This window comes from Gossypium hirsutum, chromosome A05 (genome assembly GCF_007990345.1).
Source record: "Gossypium hirsutum isolate 1008001.06 chromosome A05, Gossypium_hirsutum_v2.1, whole genome shotgun sequence".
In the NCBI taxonomy this organism is placed as follows: domain Eukaryota; kingdom Viridiplantae; phylum Streptophyta; class Magnoliopsida; order Malvales; family Malvaceae; genus Gossypium; species Gossypium hirsutum.
The window spans coordinates 24,591,577-24,608,341 of record NC_053428.1 but is presented as its reverse complement, the minus strand read 5'-3'; the positions used below and the strand labels follow the sequence as shown (position 1 = coordinate 24,608,341).

General features: G+C 32.4%; 1 protein-coding gene across 1 annotated transcript; it reads right to left on the bottom strand.

The window, feature by feature from the left end:
- Positions 1-12,276: 12,276 nt before the first annotated feature.
- LOC121229515 (cyclin-A1-1) lies at positions 12,277-15,705 on the bottom strand. The gene is made up of 11 exons (XM_041114081.1): positions 15,410-15,705; positions 14,615-14,987; positions 14,381-14,517; positions 14,206-14,298; positions 13,946-14,079; positions 13,767-13,842; positions 13,600-13,676; positions 13,461-13,494; positions 13,001-13,150; positions 12,755-12,889; positions 12,277-12,564 (listed from the first exon to the last, which is right to left on the bottom strand). The coding sequence occupies exons 1-11, from the start codon at positions 15,605-15,607 to the stop codon at positions 12,502-12,504; spliced, it is 1,470 nt and encodes a 489-aa protein (XP_040970015.1). The 5' UTR covers positions 15,608-15,705; the 3' UTR covers positions 12,277-12,501.
- Positions 15,706-16,765: the final 1,060 nt, after the last annotated feature.

Here is a 16,765-nt window from a genome sequence, read left to right as displayed (position 1 = left end):
TTACTCTTGAGCAATAAAACTTTTCTCACTTTTACAATTTAGTCATTTCCTGAATTAATATATCATAATATAATTCCCAAGGTTGACATAACTCAAAATTTCCCTTTTTATCACTTTCTTTATTTTACTATATCAAAGATAATATCTTACTGTAAAAATTTTCCGAATATTACAAGAAACCTTAGAGTTTGAATTGGAAATCAAGAAATTAGCTCGAACGTTACGAAAAAGTTATTCAACGTGTATAACAACTGCAAGTGAGAGAGGACAAATACGAAACACTATCTTACACAGAAGTAATAGACGATATACTTAGTGAACCTGAAGAAATGACGAATCAAACCATTCGACAACTCGCTGTGACACCGGATGAGCAACAACCGTTGTGCATAACTTATCCGATGGGAGCAACACCATTTGAATTAAAGTCGAGCTTAATTAATTTATTGCCTACTTTTCGTGGTTTGAAAAACGAGAAACCATAGGGAGCAACTGAGGATAAAATTAAACTTCGAGCTTTTCATTTTTTATTAGTCGACTCTGCTAGAGAATGACTCTTTTATTTACCTCATAGTAGTTACTACATGGTCTGATATATCTAGTTTATTTCTTTAAAGATTTTTTGCAATAGTTCTGGCAGCCGAATTAAGAAGAGGCATTGTAGAAATTCGGCAAAATGAGACTGAATCTGTAACAGCCAAATTTTTCAGTGGTGTCGGAAACAGTGATTCGAGATCTCTAAATCCGACGAGTATGTTTAGAAATTTTAACAAATAATAATTATAGGCCAAGTGCGAACTTAAATGAATTGTTTTTAATTAGTGAATTTTGCGATTTTAAAAGAATTAATCAGGTAAATTTGGTTGAAAACGAGGTATCGAGACCTCGGATTTATAAACCGAGCCATAAATATTTTTATAAATATTTATGGAGTGTTATTAAGTTAGTATTAAAGTTTCGTTAGAAAATTTTAACGTTTGGTTAGTCAATTAATTAAAAAGGACTAAATTGAAAATAGTGTAAAATTTATTAAATTGTGATTAAATAGTTTAAGTGATTAAAAAGGAGGGATTTAAAAGGCAATTGGACCCAAATTGTATGGGCTGGACGGTTGGGCAAGAAAATCAGCAAAAAAGACAAGGAGAAACAAGGGCAAAATGGGAAATTTTGCAAATTAAACATATAAAACAAGACAAATTTGAAAAATCTAGAGATATCATCATTTTTCTTCAGCAAAAACGCCATGGGAGGTCTGAAAGCTGCTGGTTTTTCATACTTTGACATAAGTGAGTTCAATTCTTACCCTTTTCTTTGAGATTTTTATGTTTTTGTGACTTTTACAATTAGGTCCAAGTGTTTAATTCATTAGTTTTTGATTTTATGAACAAAATTAAAAGCTATCATTGATAAGTGTTAGCTATTTATGATGAAATAAAATGAATTTGAAGCTTTGATTTTGTTGTTTGATGATTTTATCAAGTAATTTCAATAGAAATTGATTTTAGGACCTAATTGTGAAAAAGTTGTGAATTAAGGTTTAGTGTTAAAATTCTGATTTTTAAAGATTGTGTAATAGTTTAGAATGATGGAATAAAATGTTAATTGAGAAAAATTAGCTTAATAGATGGGCTAATTGAGCAAGGACTGAATTGTATGACCTTTGAAATTTAGAGGAAAAATGGTAATAAACATCTTGAACTAAAACAATATTGGACAGCAGAAGTAGACTAACTTTGAAAAATCACCATAAATTGTATAAATCGAATTAGAAGATGAATAAAATATGAAATTAAAGCTTATTGAGTCTAGTTTTTCATAGAAGAAACGGTGTAAGCAATGGATTTGTAAATTATGAGATATAATGAATTTTGTGAGACAATGTTAGAATGAATTCGGGTTCCCCTGTTTTGACTTTGGAAAATCACCAAAAATTGGAGAAAATTAATTAGAGTCTCAAATTTATATGCTTAGAATCCTTAATGAGTCTATTTTCAACATTATCCGAATTTTGTACTGTGATATAATTAATTTTTAGTGAAGAGAGGTCAGAACTGTTGGATAGTGAAACAGGGGAAACTTAAATGAATAAACTGTACTAATTGGCTAAACCAAAAATTCTTAAAATTTTATGGTGGAATTATATGTGAGTCTAGTTTTAGGTAAAATTTACGGATCTTAGTTTTGAGCTCTGTAGCTCGAATTATAAATAATTGAGTGACTATTACTCGTGTGAACAGATTGATGTGAGCATTAATAAGTAAATTGTGAAATCGTACTTACAAGAATGTTATATACATTAAGGATGTGGAATGGAGAGGAGGAGGAGGAAAAAATATATATGAATATTCAGTTAGCATAGCTAATTTGCATGTTTTAAGCTCATGGACTAAATTGAATAAAAGTAAAACTTTAGGGGGTAATTTTGTAAAAATGTCAAAAATGACTAAATTGAAGGGAATAAATTGTTTTATTATCTAAATTAATAAATTAAATGAAATTATCAATTTAAGATTGGGTGAAATTTGAGAAAATGGTAAATTACCAATATGCCCCTAAATCTTGATATTTCTGCAATTTAGTCAGGTAGGTTCGGATACCCTGAATGAGCAAGTAAATATGACAATTTAAGTATTGTATCGTATTTTATATGATATTTGAATTGAATATATGAAAAGGATGTTACATGAAACATGAAAATGAATACTAAATAATATAAATTAATTGAAATTATTCTGAAAATTTCGGTAACACCTCGTATCCTATCCCGGTCTCAGGTACGGGTATGGGGTATTACAGAATCGATCTATGATTACTGGAAGCAGCGCAAAAACTTGTGTGCAAGTTGTCCACAACATGGCCAGGCTGAACAATCGTTTATGCAGTATTTCTATTAGAGGTTACTCCCAATGGAAAATAATATGATAGATGCTGCTAGTGGAGGGGCACTTGTAAATATGACACCTCAAAGAGTAAGAGGGTTAATTTTGACGATGGCTGTAAATTCCCAACAATTTTTACCAACTATAGAACCTACGAGAAGGGTTCATAAGCTAAGTACTCCATCATTAGAAGAAAAAAGTGAAAAGTTCACTAATGTTGTTCAAAATTTGCTTGTAGGAAAATCGAACCCAGCTTGGTTGTGCGGGATTTGTGCCATGCCTATCATCCAATTGACTTGTGTTCAATTTTACACAATGACATAACAGCACAAGTAGATGCCATTGGGAACTTCTTAGGCCCACCTCAAAGGCATTATGATCCACCTTCGAATACTTATAATGTAGGGTATACAGACAACCCAAATCTAATTTATGGATCGAACCCTTGATATAATCAACCGTATCAACCAATGCCATCTCCGCCTCAACAGTATTAACTTCCAAAGTCATCTATTGAAACCATACCAGAGAGGTTAGCTGTTAGCACCAAAAAGTTTCAACAAAAGGCTGAAGTGCACTTCTAAGAAGTAGATTAACAAATAAGTAAGCTTGTGCTTACGTTTAGTCGTTTGGAGACCCAAAGGAAATTGCCATCTCAAACTGAGCCAAACCCATAACAAAATACAAGTGCTATGATAATAAAAGATAGAATGGTTTTAGAGCCAGAACATGGTACGAATCATGCCCACAACACTGGACGAGAAGAAAATAAACTTCACACAGAGGCTCCAACGAAGTCGGCACCACAAAAACCATTCGTGGTACCACCCCCATTTCATAGAAGGCTCGCCCAATGTAATAAGGAATGAGAAGATAGAGAAATTCTAGAGACATTCCAAAATGTAGAAATTAACATTCCCTTACTCGATGCAACGAAACAAGTTCTGCGCTATGCAGAATTCTTGAAAGAATTATGCACTGGCAAAAAGAAACTCTAAGGAAACGAAAGGGTAAATGGGAGAAAATGTTTCGTTGTTTTACAAAAGAAAATCTCACCTAAGTGTAAGGATTAATATATATTTTCGATATCTTGCAAAATAGATAATGTTGGCATAAAGAAAGTCGTGTGTGATTTAGGAGCATCTATTAACGTTATGCATATATTTATTTTTAAATTGCTAAACACGAGTCCTTTGAAAGAAATAGGGGTCATTTGAAAGAAATATGGGTGATTATTCAATTGGCAAATAGGTAATATGTGTATTCAAAAGAGGTGTTGGAAGATTTCCTCGTCAAGGTAAATGAACTAATTTTTCCTGCAAATTTTTACATCATCAACATGGAGAACGACAATTCAGAAAAATTTTCCGATATCCTACTCGGGAGACCATTTTTGAGTACTGTATAGACAAAGATTGATATGTAGAGTGGAACACTCACTATGGAGTTCGATGGAGAAGTTGTGAAATTTAATGTTTATAAGGTCATAGGTCGTTCCAGCACGATTATGAATATTTCTAATGCTGATATAATTGAGCCTTTAACTAAGCTGCATTTTGAATATCATGAAGAAGATAAGTTACAAACGATTTTTTCTAGAAGTTTAGATTTTGATACTATAAAAGAACTAGAGGAATGGATGACAATTGAAGAGTTAATTCGCGAAACAATTGCTCATATAGAGGCATCGCAATTTCATAGAAATTCAGGTAAAACCTTTGAATTATCTGCTTTGCAAACTAAACTTTTGTCTTCCATTTTGCAAGCCTTGGAATTGGAACTCAAACCGTTATCGGAACATTTAAAGATTCCGATAGAGGAAAAGGCAAAACCCGAATGGAGAAGCTCAAATACACCTCAATCCATCGATGATGCAGGAATCCAGAAAGTCCTTTAAGGTCAATGGGCAAAGGTTGAAACCATTTTACAAGAACTTCCAACTATATATGGTGGAAGAATTAATTCTCAAAGAACCAAACGAACAACACTCAGGTCGTCGAGTTAACAACATCAAACAAAAGCACTTTTTTAGAGGCAACTCATAAATATTTATTTCAATTTATTTAATTTTGAATTCGATTTAGTTTATGTTGAAAAAAAAAGATTATTGTTTAATCTATTTTAATGTGTTGCTTTCTAGGAATAATAATAGAGACTTAAATATCAAATATCCTCACTATATTGCAAAGCCATCATCTCCTCCACCTTCTGCCGAATTAAACATGCACGAGGAGTACATTTGACCCTTCTCTTTCTCAATGTAGGCTAAATAGGGGGTATTGGAGTAGTAAATATGCATGATTGTTTCTCTTTCGCATGTGTTAATTCTTATGTTGGGATTATTCGTTAAGTTGTTTGACATTGAGCCTCTAATTCCTATGCCTAATCAATTTAGATAGCTGGGTGGTTCTTGAATTAAAATTTTCATTATGTAGTTTAATCAACGTGTGTTATAATGTTGAAATATTATAATTAGATTGTTTCATGAAAATTGATTCTTTAGAAATTTGCTTGGTAAGTATATCATTATTAGTTATTTAATTTTAAATTTATTTGTTAATGTTTTAAAAAAAATCTACTCCACTGATAGCTTGGGTTATGAGTGAAGATTTATGGAATGTGACCAAATTTAATAACCGGGATGAGGTGCTTGGGTTATCATCTCATTTTGCATAAAAAAGGTTCGAGTGACGAATCAGAAACTTGCAAACACTCCACTAACCGAGCTACCATTAGTAGGGAAAAATAGCTCGTTTGGAGACGTGTCAAATTGAGTAACTGGGACAAGGTACTTGGGTTGTCATCTCATTTTGAACAAAAAGGTTTGACTATGTCCCAAATTTGCTGCATTTAATTGAGAATAAATTCCTTGCAAAGTTTGGTTCAATTTTCAATTTAGTGAAATGATTGAATTTAAATGTTTAACTTTATGGACACTGTCGAAACCATTTTTTTGAAAAGGGGGGTCGACTTTATATTTTGAAACGAAAACAAAAATTGGGAGTCGCCACCAATCTTTTTTGTTTAGGTGTGATCGGATCACCTAGAAATTTTGTCATTTTCATAAAATATTTCGATTTACTAAAACAACAATTTTGGTCTACGAAATTTGAGAAAACGGGTTCGGGAGTCAGTTACGTACGAGGAAGGATTAGCACCCTCGTAACACCTAAAATTGGTACCTAATTGATTAATTAATATCTTAATGTCTAAATTTAAAAACTCGAAAAGAATTAAAAGTACGATCCTCTCTTTTTTGATTTTTTATGAAGAGTTTGCTTGCGTAAATCGAAACAGATGTTAAAGACCTTCTTGTCCCGAAGTAATGAAATGCCACATCTAGTAAGTTAGGACACAACATTTTAAAACCTCGAGAATAAGCTTGTCTTTTGATTTTCAAAATTCACGCGTTTTAATTTCAAAAGGTTATTCGGTTATTTAGGTTAAACGAGAAAAATCGGAACCCAGTAAGTTAGGGTACGATTTCTCGAATTTCCCAAAAAAGCGAAATATTGCCTTATTTTAAAAAATTTTCTTTTTGAATAATAACGAGTGCAACACTTAGCAATGTGCGTTTATTTTGTTTGAATTAAAATAAAACGATTTATTGGATAAATGTAACGAGGCTTGATTCCTAGGGGGATGATATAAATAAAAGCATAGTGCGACATGGAACGATGATACATGAATAAAATATTACACAAGCGAATGACAATAATATGAACATGAATAAGCGAATTAAAGAACATGCAATGGCAATAGTCTTACAACATACATCATTTAAAATACCAACAATAATAATCAAAAGAATGAAATAACATAAAGCAATTTTAAAATAAATAATGAGACAACTTTAAATAAATAAAAAAACATAAAAAAAATTTAAAGTGAATAGTATAAAACAATTTTAAAAAATTAATATACCAAACAATTTAAAATAAAGCAACTTAAAATAAATAACGTATATAATCATTTCAAATAACATATAGAAAGTCTAAAATAATAACATGTAAAAAAAATAAAGTAAATATTATACCTAAAATGTAAAAAACAGTTTAATATAAATAATATATATAAAAATAAAAGTGTTTAAAATAAAAAATATATAAAAATTTGAAAATAAATAATCTCAGAAAAGTTTTAAGAATAAACAATATATATAAATTTATAATAACAATTCAAAAATAAGATATAAAAAGAATTTAAAATAAATAATATATAAAATAATTCAAAATCAAATTTATTAAAACAGTTTAAAATGAATACTATTTATATAAAAAAATTTTAAGATGAATAATATATAAAACGGTTTATAAAAGCTGAAATTAAATAAAAGAGGACTTAATTAGGACAAACGCGAAATTAACAATAAAAATCATAATAAAATAAACAAAGAAGGACCAATTTAGAAAAGCGCGCAAGGGTAGAGGACTAAGTGGGCAAAAAACCCATTCTTGGACACGTATCCTTTCCCCAGAGGATCGGCGTGGCAAGGACTAAATCGAAGCATGCGAGAAATGTTCGGGCTAATTTTAAAAGAAAAGAAAATAAATAAAGTGAACTAAATCAGAACAGTCCATAAAGCGGAGGGACTGTAATGGCGTAAATTCAATGTTATCGGAACAGTGGTTTCGTAACCACAAATCTGATTTAAAGAGAAATTTATTTCAATATTTTTGCTTGAAAATTTATATGATAGGAAAATCGTATGAAAATATTGATAGGAAAATTTTATCAATTTAGTGATTAGTTAGAAAAAAAATTATTGAAGAAATTGGGTAAAATAAGGTATCGGGACCTCTATCTCGTAAAACCGAGTCAAAAATAATTTTATAAATATTTATGAAATGTTATTAATGTGGTATTAAAATTTTGTTAGGAATTTTTAATGTTTGGGTAGTCAATTAAATGAAAAGGACTGAATTGTAATAGGTGTAAAAGTTGCTAGAGTGATTAAATAGCTTATTAGTCTAATGAGAAAGGATATAAAAGGGAATTAGACCCAAAAGTTATTTGGGCTGGACGGCAAGGGTATGAAATCAGCAGAAAAATTGATAAATTAAGGGTAAATTTGGAATATTGCAAAATTAACTAAATAAAACTAGGACTTAATAGGAAATATCTAGATTTCTCTTCATTTCTCTTCAATTCCAGCAGCTAAAAACGCCATAGGAGGGTTCTCTAAGCTGGTATTTCATAATTTTTGCACCAAGTGAGTTAATCCTTGCCTTTTTCTTGTAATTTTTGTGTTTCTAAGACTTTTACAACTAGATCCTACTATTAAATTCATTAGTTTTTGATTTCATGGATGAAATTTAAAATCACCATGGTTGAGTGATGTAAGTTTATGATGAAATAGAATGAAATTAAAGCTTTAATTTGTTTATGAGATGATTTTATTAGGCAATTTCAATGGAAATTGATTTTTGGGACCTAATTGTGAAAATGTTTGGAATTAAAGTCTATTGCTGAAATTATGATTCCTAAAGGTTGTAAACTAGTTTAAGGTGATAGAATAAAATGTTAATTGAGAAAAATCAGCTCAATTGAGAGGCTAATTGAGTAGGGACGAAATTATCATTTATTAAAAGCTTAGGGGAAAAATGGTAATAAACAGCTTGCACTAAAACAGTTTGGACAGCAGCAGTAGACTAACTTTGAAAAATCACCAAAAATTGTAGGAATCTAATTAGAAGATGAAAAAAATATGGCATTAAAGCTTATTGAGTCTAGTTTCTCATAGAAGAAATATTGTAAGCAATGAATTTGTAAATTTTGAGATATAATGAATTTTGTGAGACAAGGTCAGAATGAATTCGGGTTCCCCTGTTCTGACTTTGAAAAATTATAAAAAATTGAATAAAAATAATTAGGGACTTAAATTTATATGTCTAGAATTATGAATGAGTCTATTTTTAATAGAAACAAACAAGAACATCATTTGAATTCTGTATAAAGAGATAAGTTATTTTTAGTGAAGAAGGGTCAGAACTGTTAGACAACAGAACAGGGGTGACTTTGAAGAATAAACTGTACTGATTGGCTAAACCAAAAATTCTTAAAATTTTATGGTAAAAATATATATGAGTCTAGTTTCAGGGAAAATTAACGGATCTTAATTTGGAGTTCCATAGCTCAAGTTATAAATAACTTAGTGACTATGACTCAAGTAGACAGCTTTGAATGAACTATAAATAATAGTTGAATTATAGAGAATGTTGCATATGAACATGAAATGTATTAAATTGATAATTAAATTTATTTATTTAGATCCAGAAGATTCAAATACGAAGCTAGATCGAGGAAAGGAAAAAGTTCGGGATTAATAGATTTTTACTGTTTACAAACAAGTATCAAGGTAAGTTCATGTAACTTGAATTATATTCATAAATTGCTTGAGATTGTATGTTATTGATGTGAATATGATTTGAATGTTCATTGTATGAAAATTAATGAAACATTGATATATTTGATAAAATGGGAAGAAATCCCGGTTGAATGAAAGGAAAATTCGATGGATCTCTGAAAAGGAATCGACGGTAAAAAGGATCTAGCCCGGACGGGTGATCCTATCTTGATATAGCCCTCCCGAAGAATATGTGTAAAATGGATTTAGCCCGGACGGGTAATCCGAATTAGGGTCTGAATTTAGCCTGGACTGGTAATTCAGATCCAAGCTCATTAGAGTAATTGTCGTTGCAGGGGATTTAGCCTGGACTGGTAATCCCGACAATACTCTATGAGTTTATATTGCAGGGGATTTAGCCTGGACTGGTAATCCCGCTGCAAGGTTGAGGTTCGCGGGAGTGCGCTCTCTGAAATGGAAATGTGCGCACATGAATATGAATTGACGGACCTGGAATTGTACACTAAAAGTGTACCTCTAAAAATCCATCGAAATTCCGATAAATTCAACGGGATAAATATGAAAAATAATAAGAGAATGAAAATCATGGTATTGATGAGTACATCAATCATGGTATATATATATTATTGATACATGGAAATTATTGTACTAACTTGAATGTTGAGTTTGTGCATGTTAGGGTAATAATGCATTGAATGGATATATGAATGTTTATTATATTGTATTGAAAATATTAGGTAAGTATAATTCTTGTTACATGAGCTTACTAAGCACAAAGTGCTTACCCCGTTTCCTTTTTCCCTGTTTTGTAGTGTTAAGAGCTCGGAGGTCGGATTTGGTCGGAGACACATCACACTGTCAACCTCAGGATTTCGGTATATAAAGAAACTTTATTTTGGAAATCAATGGCATGTATAAGCTAACAAAGTAAATGTTAACGTGAAATGAATGTAAAGTTAGTCATTAGTATGGTTAACAAACCTGGTTATAGATATGTGATGACATTATCTTATATAAATGCATGAATCTATCATGAAAATATGTTGAATCGAAAAAAAAAATTAATTCGTAAACTCTGGTAATGCCTCGTACCCTATTCCAGCAATGAATACGGGTAGGGGTATTACAGGGACCGAGCGCGCAAATAGACCATAAGTCTAAAACGCGCGGATCCCCTCCGGTTATGGTCGGGTCGTGCTGGTTCCCCCTTAAACGACGCCGTTTTGAGGCGTGGGGGGTTGCAAAACGTCGCTGTTTTGCATTGGCTATTAAAACCATTTTTATTCTTTTTTATTTTCAGCCCCATTTTTTTTAAAAAAAAAAGAAGAAAAAACAGACAGCCGTTTACTCTCTCCCCTTCTCCCTTTTTCCTTTCGGCGAGGGTTTTGAAACCCATCATCGCCGGCGGTTCACAGACGCCACCATGGGCGGTGGTTAGAGCCGCATAGGACGGGTTTTTCAACCTCGTTCCAAAGCCATGCAAGGGCCACATTCTTTTCAGCCCAAAAACGAGAGAAAGAGGTCCTTTTACCCCATTTTCGGAATCAATTCCGTCGACGGAGATGAGGCTCCGACGGCGCGACTCCGGGGCGGCCCAAGTAAGTGTTTCCTTCCTTCTCCTTTTATTTTTTATTAAAAGATATAAAGAAAAAAAAAGAAGCAAGAAGATGAAGGAAAAAAGAAAAGAATCAACACCTCTTTGAACTTCAGTTTTCTTTTTTGATTCTCTAATGTGCGTCAAAAAATACAGATGAATTTTTTAGGCCTTTATAGCCGGATTAGACAGCTTTGTTCTTTTTTTTTCTTTTTTCTACTGCTTTTTGTCCTTTTCTTCTTTGTTTGTTTCGTTTGTGTGTTGATTTGGCTTTGGCAGGTGTCAGAGGAGCACTAGAGGCGTGTGAGGCCGGCGATGGCGTGTGGGGAAGGTCCTGCTGGCGCACGGCGCGCGGCGGTAGGCATGCTGACTTAGGTGCAGCGCCTGAAGGTTTAGGGGCTAGGGTTTATTTTTTGCTTTAGTTTTTGGGCTAGGTAGGTTGTAATATTTGGACTGTTAATATGTGACTTTTATTTTTTGTTTTTTTTTTGGTTTCTAATAGGCCGGGCAAAATAGACCTTTTATAGACACTTGTTAATTAAACTGAATATTTGAATTCTTATTTATTTTTCACCTAAATTGTTTGCATTGATCATGGTTGCGGAAGAAAGACTTAATTTTTGATAAATTATCGGATTACAAGCATTGGTTAAGTAGATAGAATTTGACAGCAAATTAGTTTTGTGCTTTTAATGTATTTATTCAGAGGAGCACTAGAGGCGTGTGAGGCCGGCGATGGCGTGTGGGGAAGGTCCTGCTGGCGCACGGCGCGCGGCGGTAGGCATGCTGACTTAGGTGCAGCGCCTGAAGGTTTAGGGGCTAGGGTTTATTTTTTGCTTTAGTTTTTGGGCTAGGTAGGTTGTAATATTTGGCCTGTTAATATGTGACTTTTATTTTTTTGTTTTTTTTTGGTTTCTAATAGGCCGGGCAAAATAGACCTTTTACAGACACTTGTTAATTAAACTGAATATTTGAATTCTTATTTATTTTTCACCTAAATTGTTTGTATTGATCATGGTTGCGAAAGAGAGACTTAATTTTTGATAAATTATCGGATTACAAGCATTGGTTAAGTAGATAGAATTTGACAGCAAATTAGTTTTGTGCTTTTAATGTATTTATTTTTAACTAATTTTCTAATAAAATGCTACTAAACTTATGTTTTTCTTCTCAAAGATGAAATTGAAATACAAAATTCAAAATCAAACAAAATTAACTAAATTGAAATTAAAAGTAAAGAGGAGAGAGTCAAGTTGAAAAATTGAAGAATTAATAGTTGACCGATTAAAATCGGATTTTTATTTTAAAATTGTCAAAATTATATGAATAGTATGAATCTAATTTTTAGTTGACTGATTTTTTTTATTCACTTAATTTATTTTGCAATCACAATTATGTTTTTAGTTTATTTTATATTTGTTTTTATATTATTATCCTTATCAACTAAAACTCCTCCTTTTTATTTATTTTTCAAAAATTTGATTACAAAAACAGGAAAATTAGAAATCCTAACTCCTGTCGGATCGACCTACTACTTTATACTACTATTTAATTAAGTTAGAACGTAGGAATTTATATTTAGTAGTTTCAACCCCGTTAAAAGTTTATCCAACAAAGAATTGGAACAGTTGTGCTGTTGCTGATGGTGTCCAATGCCTTCTTCAGTTGTGGAAGAAATCTGAAGGTATTGAAGGAGGGCAATACTTCTTTGCAACACATTTATACTGTGCCAAAAAAAAAGAAATTAAGACATTTCAGCTATGCAAAGCAGCAAATAACATTTTACAGCTCCTAAAAGCTGTCCAATGCCTTCTACTGTTTGTCGTGTTTAAACGAGTTTGTGTTGTGTTTTTGTATCATATCTAAAATTACCGAGTCTAATATTAACATTTGGTGCACCCAATCTTTGTTTACCTTATGCTGACTGTATTTCTCCCTGATTGCAGGCAAAGTAGAATTGTTGTTGTTACAGCATAGTCTATGAAGTTCCTTAACACACTCAAATAGATCAGAGGGCTTATACAGTGTGAAATGCTGCAAGGTAGAATTCTGCACCATAATAAATGGAGATCAGTCTAAGTAATGTCAACAAAAAGAGTCTATTCAAATAAGAAAAACAGCAAGAAGAAGCTGCTTGTGTCCGAGCAGACACGAACGTACCCAAGGTTTCTTTGATGGAAGAAATATAAATTTGGCCAGGAAAATTGCGGATGCAGCAATGAGTGATGGAGGGTAGCAAAGCATACTGTACTCAAGGAGAGACAGTTCAGCAATGTAGTTGGCCATGCACTCTAATTGCATTGATGGAACCTAATCAGAAAAACACACCAACAACAAAGGAAATCAAGGAGTTAGGTGTAGAAAAACTAATGGAAATAACTTGTGTTACTCAGACTTGGGTTTCGGTGATGAATAAAAGTTTCTCTAGCATGAGTATGTTCAATTTTTTTCCAAGTTTATCCATAAATCTCCAAAGCCGTGTCTGGATATACGATGGATAGAAGTATTTACAATATTGATTTCAATTGATACCCAATATAATTTTAAGCATGCTCTCAAATAGTGCAACTGTGTTACTTTTTTGTAGAGATATTAAAGCTTTACAAGATTTGTGTGATACCTCATTGATCCCTTGAGCAGCACGAACAAACCGTCTGAATTGTCATACCAATGGTCACAAAGTTGAAACAAGAATCATAAACATGAAGAAAAAATAACAGGTAGTATATTATTCAATAATAACGGGGTAAAATATTTACCTTAAGAAACATTTAGCTGTTGGGGCAGTCATTTCAAACTTCAAGTAATTCAAAACAGATGATTCCATTTCTAGAACCTGTTATACAAGTTGGAAAGCTAAATGGTTTACTCAAATTTGATAAAAAAAAAAGGTAACCTGTTATAGTCCAAAAAACAGAGTCCAAACCTCATCCTTGAAATATGTATTATCAGTTATGTAGCAGAATTCCTCCACCTGAGGGGCACAAATCTCCTCATATTTGCTGAAAAATTAGATACGATCTTTTGTTATGCGGATATGTACAGGTAACATAGGATGTGATACTATAGAAAGAAACAAAACAAAGGGGTATGATTCTATCTTACGAAGCAATCATCATGCAGGCAACACCAAGTAACTGTAGCCGCTGCCTGTTCATGGTATTCCCCGAGAGGTACCGGTCTATGTAGCTCACCGTCAAGTACAGTGTATCCGGCACAAGCCTATACTCTTCAGCCACCTGCAGTTGACATTGAATCTTAGAAATGTTAAGCAGAGATAATGCCAACAGAAGACAATGTGTTTAGCCTTTTGTGTATTGGACTGTAAATAACTATACGAGTTCTGTTGACAGACAGAAAATTACTTCTACAAGCCAATCAATTAGTATTGCACGCATGCTGGAATTTATGTCTTTCTGAATCGTCTCCATGAAGTCGGTCGAAGGCCTTTTCTTCACCTTTAAACCAAAAGGAATAGGAAAGTTCAGGAACAAATCCTATGTATAGCTTATATATTTAACCAAAATTTCAAATGTATACCTCGGATGCCCGTAGGTGCTTGTAAATATCACAAGCAAATGTTGCACAAAGCTGGGGATCCATGAAATTGTCATCAACATCAATTACCATATCATCAGCTTCCTTCTCTGCCACAGCATCTCGATTGCAAATACTTCCTGCAAGCAAAATCAGTTTTCAAATAAACCAATTGAGCAAACCAAGAAATAAAAATTTGAAGTACCAAATAAATTTGTTTAGAACATGATACTGCACCTGTTGCTACTACATCATGGTCCGAAATACAGAGATTGCTGAATGTTTTTCGCTCAATGGAACCGATAGCTGAAACATCATGGTTGTCGATATATTCAACTTCAGGGCTTTTGAAAGAATCACAAGTGGACATTGTCTCATCCAAGGAAACTGATGATAGTCCATCTGATTTACTGGGAGAAAACTCCATGCTACACTGTACTGGTGGAGGAGGCAACACCACTTCATTTCCTGTTGGCAGAGATGGAACAACCTTGGGAGGCAAAACTGAACTGCGTCTTTCATTTGTAGGAGGCAGAACATGTCCTGAAAGACCTACATTTGTAACAGACTGTGTCTTCCTTGCCTTTTGGATTTTGTTTGAACTTGGCACCTTTTAAGTATGAATTCAAAATAAAAAATCAAAAGCTGGATCACCCATGAATACAAAAAAATCAAATACACAAAATAAACAGAACCGCCATAATCAATCAAAACTGTAGCTTTCTACTTAAATGTAAGCAGAACCAGCTGCTAAGCATAGTTTTTTTTTTCATTTTTTGTTCTAAAACCTTCTAAACAGGAGGAAAAAATGAAAAATTAATGATAACCCAAATTTGTTCTGCTCATAATTCCTTTAATAGTAAAAAGAAGTTCAGGGAAAAAATTTGAATTCCCCATCAAATTCAAGAAAACCTAAAATTTTGAACAGTTCTTTCTCCACACATTGTCTCAGAAAATAAGAATCCAAGAACAATGAGAAAGAAAAAAATTATTAAAAAAACCAAATATATAAAAGAAGGAATTAAGACCCACCAAAGAGGAGGCCAAAGCCGAGCTTTTTGAGCTTGAGCTCTGCTTTTGGTTAGTAATGTTAGTAAGAGGGACTCTCTTTTTAGCCAAAGAAGCCATGACTTTTCCCACATTCTCCGATGACGATGCATGTCGTTTGGCTAAAGACGACGTCGTCGATGAAGAAAAGGATGATCGCCGATTACCCTTTTGCGTCGACATTTTACTCAGCTTTCTTTTATCCGAAAGAGACACTGTTGCGAAGAAATTTGGTCGCGGTTTTTATTCGAAAATGTTTCCCTTCACTTAAATTTTATATTTTCATAACGTTGCAGAGGAAATTTGTACGTTTGAATTGGCGAAAGATCTTAGCCGTTGATACTACTCGACAATCGTTAGGAGCGTGATGTGGGGACCACTTCCCTATTTTGGAGTTTTATCACCCACGGTTGTTTATTGGTCACAGAAACCAATGATTTAATGACACGTTGAAGTTTCACTTCGAGGTCTTGGGCTTTCAACGGAGTGAGTCGATTTGATTGGTGGGGTGAAATGGCGCAAAAGTCACAGCTGGGTGTGTTTAAATTCAGTTGGTTTTTTTGAATTCGAATTTCAAACGGTCACTTTGCTTTTACTCTATTCTAGGGTAACCACCTAATATAAATATAATAAAAAAAACACAAAAAACAATTTTTTTTGAATAATTGAACTTTTGCAGGTCTTTTACATAGAAAGTAGATACTAATTCTGAAAATAATAAATAAAAAATGAATGGAAAACAAGAAAAAATAGTTTGAGATAGCTAAATTTAGGTAAAAAAAACTTTAAAAAATTTCTTTAATGAATATGGAAATAGTACAATAAATATTATTTTTTTGGTAAATATATAATAAACTTTTTATATAAACTTCAAAAAAAAAGGGTTTCTTTCTCTTTCCTTTTTTGTCTACAATTAAGTAATTCAAAAATGTTACTAAATTGGGAGCTCTTTTTTTTAAGGATAAGGCAAATATGGAGCCTTTTTTAATTTATTGGTGTTCCGTTGATTAATTAATTAATACTATATGCTCGTTTCTACATTAAATTCAAATTCAAATTTGGGACAAAAATGTGTTACAAAAATTATGATTTCCATTATAGAACAACTCCATAAATTGAATTTTGAAATTTGTTTTTGAATAATTCAATATTAAATTTCTTTGATTTGAATTAATTATAGGAAATTGATTAGAGAATAATTCGATATGTTTTAATTTTAATGTAGTGAAAATTATTGTCAGATACTTATTTAACACGGATTCCAATTGTAAAAAAAAACAATTTTGTATGAAATTATTTTAACCCAAAATAATTTGAATTCAAAATAAATAAATAAACAAT

Excerpts from the sequence above, each read along its gene's own strand:
- LOC121229515 (XM_041114081.1), bottom strand. The coding sequence starts at position 15,607 with ATGTCGACGCAAAAGGGTAATCGGCGATCATCCTTTTCTTCATCGACG. Across the intron at positions 13,677-13,766 it reads ATACATATTTCAAGGATGAG|GTTCTAGAAATGGAATCATC; the intron begins GTTTGGACTCTG and ends CTTGTATAACAG. Across the intron at positions 13,495-13,599 it reads ACAGCTAAATGTTTCTTAAG|ACGGTTTGTTCGTGCTGCTC; the intron begins GTAAATATTTTA and ends ATGACAATTCAG.